The sequence below is a fragment of the Hemitrygon akajei genome, chromosome 9 (genome assembly GCF_048418815.1).
Source record: "Hemitrygon akajei chromosome 9, sHemAka1.3, whole genome shotgun sequence".
Taxonomy (NCBI): Eukaryota; Metazoa; Chordata; class Chondrichthyes; order Myliobatiformes; family Dasyatidae; genus Hemitrygon; species Hemitrygon akajei.
Genome location: NC_133132.1, coordinates 146368557 through 146383055, shown reverse-complemented (window position 1 = coordinate 146383055; position 14499 = coordinate 146368557). Strand labels below are relative to the sequence as shown.

The 14499-nt window shown below is 39.3% G+C and overlaps 1 protein-coding gene across 2 annotated transcripts in view; it reads right to left on the bottom strand.

Moving 5' to 3' along the window:
* Positions 1–395: 395 nt before the first annotated feature.
* The window catches only part of enpp4 (ectonucleotide pyrophosphatase/phosphodiesterase 4), a 35650-nt gene continuing 21546 nt past the window's right edge, over positions 396–14499 (bottom strand). For both annotated transcript variants that reach the window (XM_073057215.1, XM_073057214.1), the window contains exons 2-4: positions 13285–14178; positions 8030–8200; positions 396–3379 (exon numbers count right to left, since the gene is read on the bottom strand). In XM_073057215.1, the coding sequence (XP_072913316.1) occupies positions 3012–3379; positions 8030–8200; positions 13285–14113 (1368 nt within the window). In that variant the 5' untranslated portion in view covers positions 14114–14178 and the 3' untranslated portion in view covers positions 396–3011. The remainder of the gene's footprint in view (positions 3380–8029; positions 8201–13284; positions 14179–14499) is intronic.

The following is a 14499-nucleotide window of genomic DNA, read 5'->3' as shown; positions in this document are numbered from 1 at the left end:
TTATGATCAGCTGTTACAACACTGGGCAAGATTCACAGCTTACATAGTTAGATTTACAACACAAATATATTTTGCATGTATTCATATCTGATAAGACATCCAAAATTACAAAACACTAGTTGCCTCCTATTTTTCTGACAGACAAAAGTGAATGTTGCCTATGTAATTTATTAATCATTTTTAAGGCTAACAACAATGAACACAAATACAGAACACTCTTGTGGTAGTGTCTTGTCACTTGAATCTCCTGGGCAAATAAACTGTCAGGGTGAATCTGTGAGAATGGTTTCAGTTTGTCTTGTTTCCACATCCAAGTTCCATCTATTGTAATTGGGCAATTACCTCACTGATGTGACATATCCATTTATTGCAAAAAAAATCAATACCAGAATCTGTTATTTACAAAAGTAAAATATTTATTAACCACTTTTTCAAAATTCAAATACATGTGACAGATAAGTGGCAATTCCTGAATGCATTGTTCTCTTTAGCTTGATTTTATAAATCTTTCTTTTTAGATCCAAAGTGGACTTGACTGGAAAAAATATTTACAGTTTATCTTCCTATTATTTTAAAATCACCATATATTTGTAACAGCAGTCCATTTAAATTCAATTAGACACAGCTGTCTTCAACTTTTAATAATACAGGTAAAATGGTAAAGAGTAGCTAGTTTTAAGAATCAGTGCCATATCTTGCAGCAACGTTGGTTAACAACCAATGACGAAGTGCTGACTGTGCTCATTTAGTTTGCTTACTGGGTGCTGGGCAGGAGGAAGGCCAGAAACAAAGAATAAAATTATACGTTCTGTTTGTTTGATTCTATTTTCTTCATGTTCATATCTATTTTCATTTGGATTTTCTAACAAACTGGAAGTAAACACACTATATATTGTAAAATAGAACTATAAAAAATGAGACAGCTTTCAAAGGCTCAAGTTGGTACCTCACTGGTGTGAGATATCTGTAAAACACATGCATTTTAACTTTTAAAGTGGTTTCCTTTGGAAGCATATCTTTGCAATGTAGAGCACTTAGATCTTTGCACTCAAGTAGTCCATATTTAAGAGGTTGGTTAATCATCAAAAGATTGCTATTTGGAGTATGCAAGTGATGTTACACTTTGACAGACATTAGTATAAATTTTGATGGTTAGAGATTAATGATTTATTGATAGCTTTTCAAATGTTATCTAAGTTAAAATAGAATGAGAATGATCTCATTTTTAGAAACATCTAATAATAAACTCTTACTACCAATATAAACCAGACTGTAACTGTATACCTTGGCCCAGTGCACTTGAAGAGAACGTTTGGTATACTGTATAGCATGGTCAGTACATTACTGATTTTTCCCCCCAGCTCTATTTACCTCTCCATTGTTTCTATAATGGAGTGCAAACTCCATTATAGAAACACGAAATCTATTGGAGGTCAGTCTATGACATCTAAGCTCCACACAGACTTTATTTTAATCATTTGAAACATTGTGACACTTCCCATCCAATATTGAAATAATGAATGAAGTATGATTTAATCCTTAACCACCATGTCAAAGCAACTACACGTCATTGCTTGTTCATTTTAGCTGGAAGTTTCAATATATTGTGCCTGCAGTTTTACATAATGACCTTCTTCCTCATTAATGGACATAATTAACATCTACTTGAAGGAAGAGCAAGAGCTAAGGAATTTGGATATTTGCCGCTGAAACTTAATGGGATACCACTTTAAAAATAAAATCAATTGGCATCAAAGTACATTGCAATTAGAAGCATTAAATCTCAAAGACAACTGGACTATTACAGTAACAATGGAAAAGCATATTTACCTAGTTGCCTAGTTTTTGTAATAGATAATTTGATTAATATTTTAAACACTTCATTTAAAACACCTTATTCTAGTACTTTTGATAATCTAGAAATACAACCTATTTTCCCACTATAAAAAAATGAATCTCAAATCTGCCCGAAATTATTTGACGAAAATCTTTACTGTAAGACCTTAAGACATAGGTGGGTCCATTTGGCCCACTGAGTCTGTTCTGCAATTCTGTCATGGTTCATTTATAATCCCTCTTAACCCCATTCTCCTGCCTTCTTCCCAAAGCTTTTGACTCCCTCATTAATCAAGTACCAATTAACTTCTGCCTTAAATATACCCAATGACTTGGCCTGTGCAGCCATCTGTGGCAATAAAATCCACGGATTCACCACCTTCTGGCTAAAGAAATTTTTCCTCATCTCTCTGTTCTGAATGGACGTCCCTCAATTCTGAGGTTGAGTTCATCCACTATAGGAAACATCCTCTTCACATTCACTTTATCCAGAGCATTCAATATTCCACAGAGATTTCCACACCCCGCCCATATTGTTCTAAACTCCAGTTTTACCAATCTTGAGACAATCAAGCAACTTCAAATAATTAAGAACATTCATCTACTGTTGGCAAAATTTAACTCTTTAATCACCAACAGATCATAAAATGTTTAAACGAACAGTCTAGCACTCCAGGAGTACTGGAGCTATCTGTGACTTCTCAAAGTGACCAAACTAAAATAACTCTCATAAATGCAATTTTTTCTTCCATTCTGCATTCCTTCAGTTTAACCTTTGCCTTGCTGAAATACAGATCCTATACTTAATCTCAGCATTTCCAGGTGAGCATCAGACCTTATTGTTCATTTTGAAGTCAAATAACCTGTGTAAGGTCTTGCAGTTCCGATATATCAATAATGACTTGATGCAGATAAATGCCATCAAGTAAACAAGCACAATGACTGGGAGAAATTACTTCATCTTACTAAATCAAAACGGATTAGCTCACTGCTTGCTGCAAAGTTATCTCGCATTTAGGATGATTTGCTTTTTGGTATGACTTTATCATGCATGATATTGAGGAATTCCTAAACCTGAGAGATGGATGACGTAACCATGTTAGCTTTTGTCGTCCTAAGATGATAAATATATTTTTCTGTTGACAATCATAGGAAACTCTTTAGACACATGGAAATTAATCTATCAAAGGATCATCGTCGTCGTCATCCTGCAGCTGAAGACGTGCAAATGCACGCCGAGGTGATGCTCGTTTTTTCAGTAGTATTAGAAGGCAGGACAATGTAATCAGTATCATCAAGGACCCAATCACAATTCCAATCACATCAGGCAGGCCCACACATGACTCACTTGCCAATAAGCATCGCACATTTCCGAAAGTTCCATTGTTGGGCTCCTCATTCAGTCCAAGGATCCGGCACATCAGCGGATAGATATCAATGCTGTTGATGGAGTCCGTTTTATAGCCTCTTTTAAAAACAGGTCCATAAGCCACCAGAAGCGGATGCATGCTGGGTAAAGCATTATCGTAACCATGGTCACCCACTGATGAGAAATGTAAAATATCATATTTATTTTCCAGTCATTGAGAATAACAAGTTGAAATATTTCTGTGCTCTGCAGCAGGTATTTCATAGAATTTGTCCAAATGTTTACCTTTTATGCTCCTTTTGCTTTGTTTAACACTACCAATATTTTGTTTTCTCTTTGGACTATATACCCACCTTCCCTTCAGTGCATCAGTGACAGTGAATGACACTTCCTTATCACTTTCTAAAGAAGTTTCCAATGGTCTGTAATTATTATTAATAAAAAGGAATCATTTTTACTTCAAAAACTCGAGTTTATAATTTAGCCTCTCCATCCCAAAAATGAGGAACTATTACTAACTATCCTTTAAATTTGAAAGTCCTCTATTGTTTCAGTCTTTGCCTTTATAGAAGAGCCCCTCCCTACCCGACTTTGTTTAGCAGGACTGTTGTACCTACCCCAAAGAAACTCTCCACCGCTTTTGACTCAGCAAGAATGGCAAATCTCCCCAGTGCATGCCCTTATCACATTCTCGCATGTTGGCCTCTCCACTCCAAAACTATGATAAAGGCGTGGCAACAATTCCAATGGCCCTGGACAGTAGTTCATGGCACATTTGTCTTCCCAGCATTAAGTTTTCTTGTACAATCAACACTACGTAATATTAAATGGTTTATCCTTGATCTATGATAAAGGTACTGAAAGCAGCTTCCCACTGAACTAAGTTGATAATATTTAAAATGCAGGTCTGTTAGTTTAAGGTGAGAGGCTAGGCCAAACTCATTCACTGTGGAATCTGCAGATCTAGAGATTTTTAGCTTTTTAAGTATACAAGTTGTAACATTTTGACATTAAAACAGTGTCAAGACTTACAATGATTGTAAATATTTTCAAAACTTTAAATGATCTATCAAGACACTGGAAAAGATCAAGCGCAAGTGAAACAGACAGATATACCCAATCCATTAGATATTTTGTTAAAAGCACTTGGACATCAAGATAGACTGGTAACTTTGAGAAAAATGTGAGCCAGACATTTATCGTAGATTTGGAATAATTCAACTGACAGAATCCTGGTGGCCGCCCATTTTAATTCTACTTCCCATTCCAACATGTTGGTCCGTGGCCTCTACTGTCACAATGAGGCCACTTGGAGGTTGGAGGAGCAACACCTCACATTCTGTCTGGGTAGCCTCCAACCTGACGATGTGAACATCGATTTATCTAACTACTGGTAATTTCTAACACACCCGCTCCATTTTCCATTCCTATTCTGGCTCCCCTCTTACCTCCTCTTCCCCTCACTTCTCCCAGGTGCCCTTTCATCTCTTTCCCCCATGGTCCACTCTCTTGAATCAGATTCCTTCTTTTTCAGCCTTTTACTCTTACACCTATCGCCTTCCAGCTTCTCACTTAATTCCACCATTACCCACCTACCTTCCCCCTCACCTGGTTTCACCTGTCACCTGACAACATTCTCCTTCCTTTCCAGTCACAGCCCAAAACATTGACTGTTTATTTCTTTCCATTGATATTGCCTGACCTGCTCAGTTCCTCCAGCATTTGTATATCCTCCAGATATACTGTATCTGGTGCTCCCGATGTGGCCATTTATACATTGGGGAGACCCGCCGCAGACTGGGAGACCGTTTCGCCAAATACCGGCACTCAGTCCTCCAGCAGTGGCGGGATCTCCCTGTGGCCAAACACTTCAATTCCACAGACCACTCCTCCTCCAGCATTTTGTGTGCTTTGCAGACATAAACTGGTACGACCTGGCACATAACTCTCTTGGTAGGTACTTCTGCGGCTACATCTCTCGCTAAAATTGTTTTCTGTTTGTTTTTCTATATACTGTGATTTTAGTGACACCCTTGCACAAAACTGAAAATCCACAGTCACTCACTTTCATCTACAGTGCCTTATAAAAGTATTCAGCCCCCAATCCTTTGTTCACATAATTGAGTATTACAACAGGGATTTTGATCAATTTAACTGAGAATTTTTAATTTGTGAATCACATGCTCCTTCCCCTCCCCCCCCCCCCACAGTGGAGCCCCAAGAAACAGGGAAAATTGGAAAACATGAAAAACGAAAAATTCAAAAACTGAAATAAGTATTCATCCCCCTTTGCTCAGTACTTAGTTGAACCACCTCTCACAGCTATTACAACTAGTAGTAATCTTTTTGGGGAAATCTCTATTAGCCTTGCAGTACATAACAAAATTTGCCCATTCTACCTTGCAAAAATTCCTCAGGCTATGCAAAGTTTGGGGAGTGGTAGGAGGCAGTAATCTTGGGCTTGCCAGAGATGCTTCATCAGGTTAAACTCAGCACTCTGACTCAAGGACATCAATGTTCTTCATTTGAAGCCACTCCATGGGCCATAGTCCTGCTGAAAGACAGTTTAAGCTTTCTGGTGGAGGCTAGCAAGTTTTTATCCAGGATCTCTCTATATTTAGCAACTATCATGTTCCCATCAATCCTGCCAGATTTCCCATCCCTGCTGCTTCAAAGCAACCTCATAGCATGATGTTAACTCCACCATACTTCACAGTGGGGATGGTGTTACCTGGCAGTATTAGATTTACACCACACTCTTAGTGTTGAGGTCAAAAATTCCACTTTAGTCTCATCTGACCTCAAGACCTTCTTCCATAACTTTACAGTATCGTCTAAGTGATGCTTTGCAAAATCTTTATTGACAAGGATTTTTAAGGGCTTCTTCCTTGCCACTCTTCCATAAACTACAAATACCCTTTTTGTGCAAGGTCTTGCAGATTGTGGATCTTCATCTCCAGTTGCAGCCATCGACTTCTGCAGCTCACTCAGAGTGACTATTGGCATCACAGTAGCTTCTCTTACAAGTGCCATTCTTCTTCGACAACTAAGTTTAAAGGGGTGGCCTGTATGGCTGTGGTTTCATGATGGACTGCACTGAGCTTCAAGTTAAGTTCAGTGGCTTTAAGACGCTCCCCAGATTTGTGCTTCTTTATAATCATTTCCCTGAATTGTCTTGAATGCCTTTTTGTTTTCATTTTGGTCTGGTACGTTGAAAATCTACCATACTGTTGACCTTACAGAGAAAAGGGGTATTTATTCTTATTAATTCATTGAAAACATGTGTTCCTCCAATATTCTACATCAACAAAATGAGTGGGCTGGTAAGTTAATACAGTATGTTGCACCTGTGGAAAGTTAGCCTAGTAATTATAAAGCAGATGAATACTTTTTTAGTCTTACAATTTGATTTTTAATTTTTAGTAAATTGCTGACTGGTTTTGGTATTTTTCTTTTGATTTGACATGAGGCACAATGTTTTGTAGATTAGCTCAAAAAATCCTCCTCTAATATTTTAAATTTAGAAAATGAGGTAGGAAAATGTGAAAATACACGAATACCCTTTTGTGCAAGGACTTGTGGGGGCTGAATATATTTTTCAAGATACTGTACTTCCCTCTAGAAAACAAAGTTTTTGCTTCAGTAAATAATAATTTTCAGGTCTGAATGCTTATCCACATGCAATTATTAGAAAATAACTTCATTGTTACATATTAAAAGCTCCATGACAATCTCCTTGCAGTTTGTAACCTTGACTGTTTTCTTAATTAAAATAAATGTTCAATTTATTAGTAGACTTCCGGTAAGATGGCCGTGTGTACACAGGCAGCGGCCTCTCATGGGCTAACCAAAGGTGCTTTTTTCTTTGTTAAATGTATTTTTATACACAGTAACACTACAATGGACTCCAATAACTATGTGTAAGCAGGTCTACCACATCAGTAAGCTGCTCATTGTAAGAGCCACCCAGCGGATCAGAGAAGGCAGGTCGGTCTGTCGTGTCGGACCGCCAGGCCAAGGGAGTTGGGCTGGGCTGGGCAGTCGGGCCAAAGGAGGCAGGTCACACAAGTTGGACTGTGTGTGGGGGGGGGGGGGGGGGGGGGGGCGGTGCAGGATTGTGTTTGGAAGAGCTGACCTGGGTGCAAACCTCTGCTACTCAGAGGCACCAGAGTTGGTGCAAAGGTGGTGTGTAATGAAACCGTGAATAACTGTCTTGGGACGTTTCTTTTGTGATCGCAAGACGCTGTTGGACATTGACTACCACAGGCCTTGTTTGGTGGTGAAACAGGCGGCAAGGCAGCAGTGTCGTCTCAGGTGTAGCAAGGACTAGGCCTCAAGCCGTGGCCTTGTGTTGTAGTGTGGTGTCCAGGCTTGGTTGGGGGTGGCCTCTGTCGGTGCTGCCCTCCAGTGTTGGATCAGTGGAATTACAGGATAGACTGCTGGAAACTATCAATATGCAGGACGTCACTCAGGGTATGGACTAAACATGTATTTTCTTATGTGACTATGTTCTTATTTTTTCCTTTCTTGCTATTTTGAATGTGCACATATATTTTTGCACCTTGGCCCCAGAGGAAAGCTGTCTTGTTCAGCTGAATGGTTTGAATAACAATTAAACTTGATTGGATTTGAATTTGACTTGATTACTGGTTATTTCTCTACCTGGTCCTACTGATATCATGATTGCATTTGAGGGTTTAATGCTCTTTGATAGAATTATTTTAAACACTAATGAAATAAACTGAAAAAACACCAGGATACAACTCATTTCAGATTAGTAATGGCAAGCAACTGGCAAAATAGGCTTTTGCACTCTGGACTTACATTGTGTAATTGATCCATTTTGAACGATTGTCCATCCCTCATCAGCAACAAGGAGAATTGGCTGAATTCTTTTGTTGTGCTTGTAGTGAAAACGGTCTGGGATATCTTCTTTCAAATAAACTTTCATATGTGGATCGCAGTTTGACAGCAATTTATATACGTGTTTTACATCTGTTTAAAACAAAAGGAATGGCATCTTAACGTCATAATTAATCAAATGAAACAAATTCAAATGGAGAAAAGGAAAATGAAACAATACTGAAATGCTTATCAAGCCTGCCCAATACTGCCTGTTAAAATATTTTGATATTTAATTGGTCTATTATAATTGGAATAACCGTAGCTCAAGATTCTGACCCAGTAATGCAGCCCTCAGTCCAATTAAGGTTGCTTTAACTAGATGCAAGTTATTAGCAGGTTGGAGTAGACAAGTTTCCATTTTGACTGTATTCAGTGGTTCCAGCACACATCATACCATTCAGAATTGGCACAAGCAAGCAGCATTTAACACTTTTAATTTCAATTTGAAAAGTAAGTAGGTTGTGAGATCAGTTCAGAGCTGTGGTGAGTGAAATTATCCCTGCCTGTTCAGGAGCTTGGTGGTTGTAGAACCTGTTCTTGAACTTGGTGGTGTGGTATCTAAGGCTCCTATACCTGCCACCCAACAGAAGTAGTTGAGAAGAAAGCATGGCCTGGATGTTGGGTTCTTCGATGATAGATGAGGCCTTCTTGAGGCAGCGCTCCTTGTAAACGTGCTCAATGGTGAGGAGGACTTTGCCTGTAATGGCCTGAGCTGTATCCACCACTCTCTGTAGAGTCTTTAGTTCCTGGACATTGGTGTTAACTTACCAGGCTGTGATGCAACCAACAAGGATACTCTCCACTAGACGTTTATCAGATTTGCAGCTGACATGCCGAATATACGGAAGCTTTAAGAAAGTAGTGCCTCCTTTGTTATGGCACGTATGTGCTGGTCCTACAACAGATCCTCTGCTATGACAGTGCCAGGGAATTTAAAGTTACTGGCTTTCTCCAATCCCCCAATGATAACTCTGGTATGACAGTGCCACGGAATTTAAAGTTGATAATCAGCTCTTTGGTTTTACTGATGTCGACTGAGAAGTTTGATTGTGGCACCAATCAACTAGACTTTCAGTCTCCCTCCCATACACTGATTCGTCACCATTTTTGATTCGGCCAACAATAGTGATGTTGTCAGCCAAACTTAACTATGGCACTGGAGCTGTGCTTAGCCTCACAGTCATTGTTATACAGTGAGTAGAGCAGCGGGGGGAGGGAGGGGTAAGCACACAGCCATGTATTGCACCTGTGCTGATGGCGATTGTGAAGGATGTTGTCGTCAATCCATATTTACTGGATTCGCAACAATGAATTCCACAGATTGACCACCCTCAAGTGACGAGATCGAGGAACTAGTTGCATGGAAAAGTATCGAGGCCCAGGTCTTGGAGCTTAGTGATTAGTTTCTACCGGATGAAAATGTTGAATGCTGAGCTGTAGCCAGTAAGGAGCATCCAGGTATAAGCATCTTCATTGTCCAGTGAGGAGCCAATGAATTGGCATCTGCTGTTGACATGTTGTGACATAGGCAAATTGGAGTAGGCCTAAGTCACTCTCAGGCATCAGTTGGTATGCTTCATGACCAACCTCTCAACTCTATTTATATCTAATTTCTAGGCCTATATATATTATTTGTTTGTGTGGACCATGGCCTATGAAATTTCAGGTGGATCTAGTCCCAATGGTACTGTTTCTTTGTCTGAAATATGTGTTTGCCTAAACATAGGGCCTTTATTTCCCAATTCATTCAGGTATTTACTTCCACAATTTCCTTATCTCTATAATAATTTTCCCACAAGGGTCTTCTTCTTTAGCATCTTCCACTGTGTTCCCTAAACAGACCCTCTTACTTGTCTGACCACAGCTGGAGTATTGTAAGCAGTTTTGGGTCCCATATGTAAGAATGAATGCACTGGCATTGGAGAGGGTCCAGAGGAGGTTTATGAGAATTTGATGGTTTTGTTGCTGTACGTGCTGGAGTTTAGAAGAATGAGGTGGTTTCTCATTGAAACCTATTGAATGTTGAAAGGCATATATAGAGTGGATGTGGAGAGGATGTTTTGTATGGTGGAGGCAACTAAGACCAGAGGGCACAGCCTCAGAATAGGACACCCTTTTAGAATAGAGATGAGGAGGAATTTCTTTAGCAAGAAGGTGGTAAATCTGTGGAATTCATTGCCGAAGAAGGCTGTGGAAGACAAGCCATTGGGTATATTTAAAATACAGTTTGAAAGGTTCTTGATTAGTACCTCCTATGCCTTATGTGACTCATATTGTTTTCCCAAGCGTGGGCGATATTACCTTCCTCAAGTCAATTAAAGATACTCCTCACACTGTCACTAGCTAGACACCTTACAATTCAAAGTTATTGACCAGTGCTTCCAGAAATGCTCTCTGCCCTTTACTTTCACTGTCTACATCCCTCCTCTAGTCAACGTCCTCCCTCTGATACCATGCTCAGTCTTATCCTCACCAGTTCAATAAACCTCCATTATTCTGGCCTGCTTGTGATTTCCATGTTGGACAAGCAGATTTTCCAGATACTGTTTTATTTAAAGATGTTAAAATAGTAGATTAATAGATTGAAATGAGAACTTAAGGTTTAAGAGTTGTACTTTAGTCAATAAAAGTACAATCCAACAGGTAACTTTAAAAATAAATGTCCTGCAGGAAGTCAGGCAGAAGATAAAAATGTTTGAAATCATGTACCACCAAACTCAGGAATAGCTTCTGTCTGCACACTCCTGAATAAACCTCTTGGAGGCACAGCTCAAACAGCATATATAAATTCACTGATGGTATCACTGTTTTGGGAAGATTCTCAGTTGGCGATGAAGAGGAATATAAGTGGGAGAAAGATCGGCTCGGTGAGTGGCGTTGCAACAACAACAGTCAGCATCAGCAAGACCAAGGAATTGATTGTGGACTTCGGTAAGGTGAAGGTGAGAGAACATTCATCAGTCCTCATTTTAGGGTCAAAGATAGAAAGGGCAAGCAAGCAGCTTCAGGTTCCTGGGCAACAGCCAACATCTCAAAAGATCTATCCTGAGCCCAACACACTGATGCTATCACGAAGACGGCATGTTGGAGACTCTATTAGGAATCTGAGGAGATTTCGTATGTCACCAAACACTCCGGCAAATTTCTATTGATGTAAAGTGGAGAGGATTCTGATTGGTTACATCACCACCAGATATGGAGGATCCAATGCACAGGACTTAAAGAGGTTGCTGTCGGGGGGGTTTCCAACCTGGGGTCCATGGCTCTTCATTAATGGTAGGGGCCCATGGCACTAAAGAGAACCACTGCTGCAGAGTGTTGTAAACTCAGTAAATGCCATCACAGGCACAGACCGCTCCCCCCGCCACATCATTAAAGTAAAGACAATCACCATCGAGGACATGCCCTCATGCATTTCTACCACTGGGGAGGAGGTACAGGAATTTGAAGACCCACACTCAACATTTTAAGAATGTCTTGTTCTTTTCCATCAGATTTCTGAATAGTTCACAAACCCATGAACACGAACTCATTATTCCTCTTTTTTGCTATTATTTACTTTGAAACTGTGGTAATTTTTATATTTATAGCATGGCTGCTACAAAAGAGCAAATTTCACAGCATTCATCAGTGATAATAAACCTAATTCTGGACCATCCTTGCTCAGGAATGGATTTTTTGTACACTAAGGATGAATTCTTGATCTCCCAGCCCTCGCACTTTATTGTTTGATCCACACTGCATTTCACTATAGCTGCAGTTTGCACCGTTTTCTTCTACTATGTGATGTACTCGTGCATGCCAAATCTGCTTAGATGGCGTGCAAACAATTTTTTCCACTGTATCTGGGCACACAAGACAACAGCAAACCAATAGTAAGTACTCCCTCTTCCTCCTCTTCTTGTATACCGTATCTGTGTGCAGCTAACTCAACCTTGTTCAAAGTGTGAACCGGAAAGATAGGAAACTAAGAAATCTAAATTAGAACAATTCACTTGGGATAGTATCTATGAACTCTCACGTCCTGCACATCAAACAAAAGAATTTTACAATTATTGGCAGGAAGTGGCAAGACCTTGTCCCTTCTCTTAAGTGAATCCCTACTCTGATCAAATTCTCATTGTTTTAAAGCCCCTGTATGAATATTCCATATCTGCAAATATTTAAAATTTATAAACACCATACAAGAGTAACACAATAACCAGTAACAAAGCTGCTATAATGTCTGTACAATCAAAGGGCTACCATTGGTCAATGGTACATGCTAATCATATGATTATATAAGGACACAGGGCAGTTTCAGGCCATTTAGCTCATCATTCTGTTTTGCCATTCAATCAGAGCGGATTTATTATCCCTCTCAACCACATTCTCCTGCCTTCTCCCCATAAACTCTAATGCCCTTACTAATCAAGAGCCTATCAACTTCTGCTTTAAATATAACCAATGGCTTAGCCTCCGCAGTGTCAGTGACAATGAATTCCACAGTTTCACCACCCTCTGGATAGAGAAATTCCTCCTCATCTCTGTTCTAAAGGGACGTCCTTCTATGTTGAGGCTGTGTTCTCTAGTCCTAGGCTCTTCCACTATTGGAAACACTCTCTCCACGTCCAATTTGTCTTTTCCATGATACGATTCTGCACAGGCATGGTGCTTCTTTATGGATTTTCATAAAGGATTAGTAATTAGAATATTTAGGTTAACATTAGAGTTTAAATTATTTTAAGTAATTAATATATTGTCTTAGATAATTAGATGTGTAATTAGAATATCTAAATTCTTTAGAATACAATTTAATGATATCTGCAATAAAATTAAGGCAAAGACTATTACACAATTTCCTCTTTTACTTAGATTACATGTTCGAGCGAATGTCCACTCCTTGCTACTTCAATGTTTGTTGACATTTCACTGTGTCCTAAAAGAATTAATTTTCTTCTGTAGTAACTTTTCTTTGCTGAGTTTCATTTTGACGTCTAACATTTCTTCAAAGAAAGGATTGCTGTTAACAGTACTGAGCTTAGCCACTCGCTTCCACATAATGCAGAATTTTAAAATTATAATTTTTTAAATTATTTACATCATAACTTAAAAACATCTACATTACAACTTTCAAAAACAGACTGGTTGATCAGACATTTTATTTAGCTGTTACGACAGTGATCAGCACTTACCAGAAAGAGGCAATATAGCTGTCACTGGAGTATTAGTCACTCGAGTGTAGTTACCACGTCCAATACAATTATCCAATTGTATAACTCTCTTATCAGAACACTGTGCCATTCCATGATCACTGGTGATAATTATATTAACTCTGTTCCACAGTCCAGTTTTTCGAAGTCGATTGATTAAATAGCCGATGTTATCATCCACTTCCTTCAACTTGTTCTTAAGTTCTTTACTGTCCGGTCCATTGCGGTGTCCAGTGGAATCAGGCTCCTCCCAGTACAATGTACCAAAGTTAATGGGGCCTCTTGAGTTGGTAAACCATTCTATAATATGGTCAACTCTCTTTGTGAATGGAGTACTGTGGTTATAGTTTAAGAAATAGGAAGGGGTTGTATTGTGTATAAACACGTCAGTGCCAGGCCACATCGCTGCACCACTCTTGTGACCTTGTTGTTGATTAGTTACCCATATCGGAGTGGCCTCGTTCCACCAAAATGGATCTTTATCCTCAAAGGTTGAGAAATTCTTGTTGGTGGCTGCATCATACATGGTATTGGCTACAACGCCATGGCTTTCTGCAAAACGGCCCGTGACAATGGAGTAATGATTTGGGAAGGTTTTGGTTACAAACACATTTTTTACATGCTTCACCAGCGTTCCATTGGCGATCATCTTCTGAAGGTTAGGAAATGTGTAAAGTTCAAGGTAACTGGCTCTGAACCCATCAAAAGACACGAGCAGTAACTTAACCTCAGAGCTGTTTGTGGTACTACTGCAGAGGCACTCAAGGAATGCAGATACAAACAGCATGAAATAAATCCAGAAAATAGACATTGTGGGATTGTTTTCTCAAATGCTTCCACTGTCTTTCAGATCTTCCGTGAGGTCAACTTGATGCACTGAAAAAATTAAAACATATCATTAAATGGCTAGATTGTTTATTGTAAAAATGACTACCAGAAGCTACATCATGAAATAAATATTAACATTTGCACGTTAGCATTTGGGAGGTAAAACAGAATAGCAAATGACATTTCTTCTAATCTATTGATGAATTACAACCATCCTGGAAAAGATGCCCATTCATATCCAGTCCTTTAAGGCCCTTGAGATAGAGGTAGTGAACCACTTCTTGAACTGTTGCAGTCCATTTGGTCCAAAGGGAGGAGTTAAAGAATCTTGGCCAGGTGATGCTACACAAAATGGTAATATACTTCCAA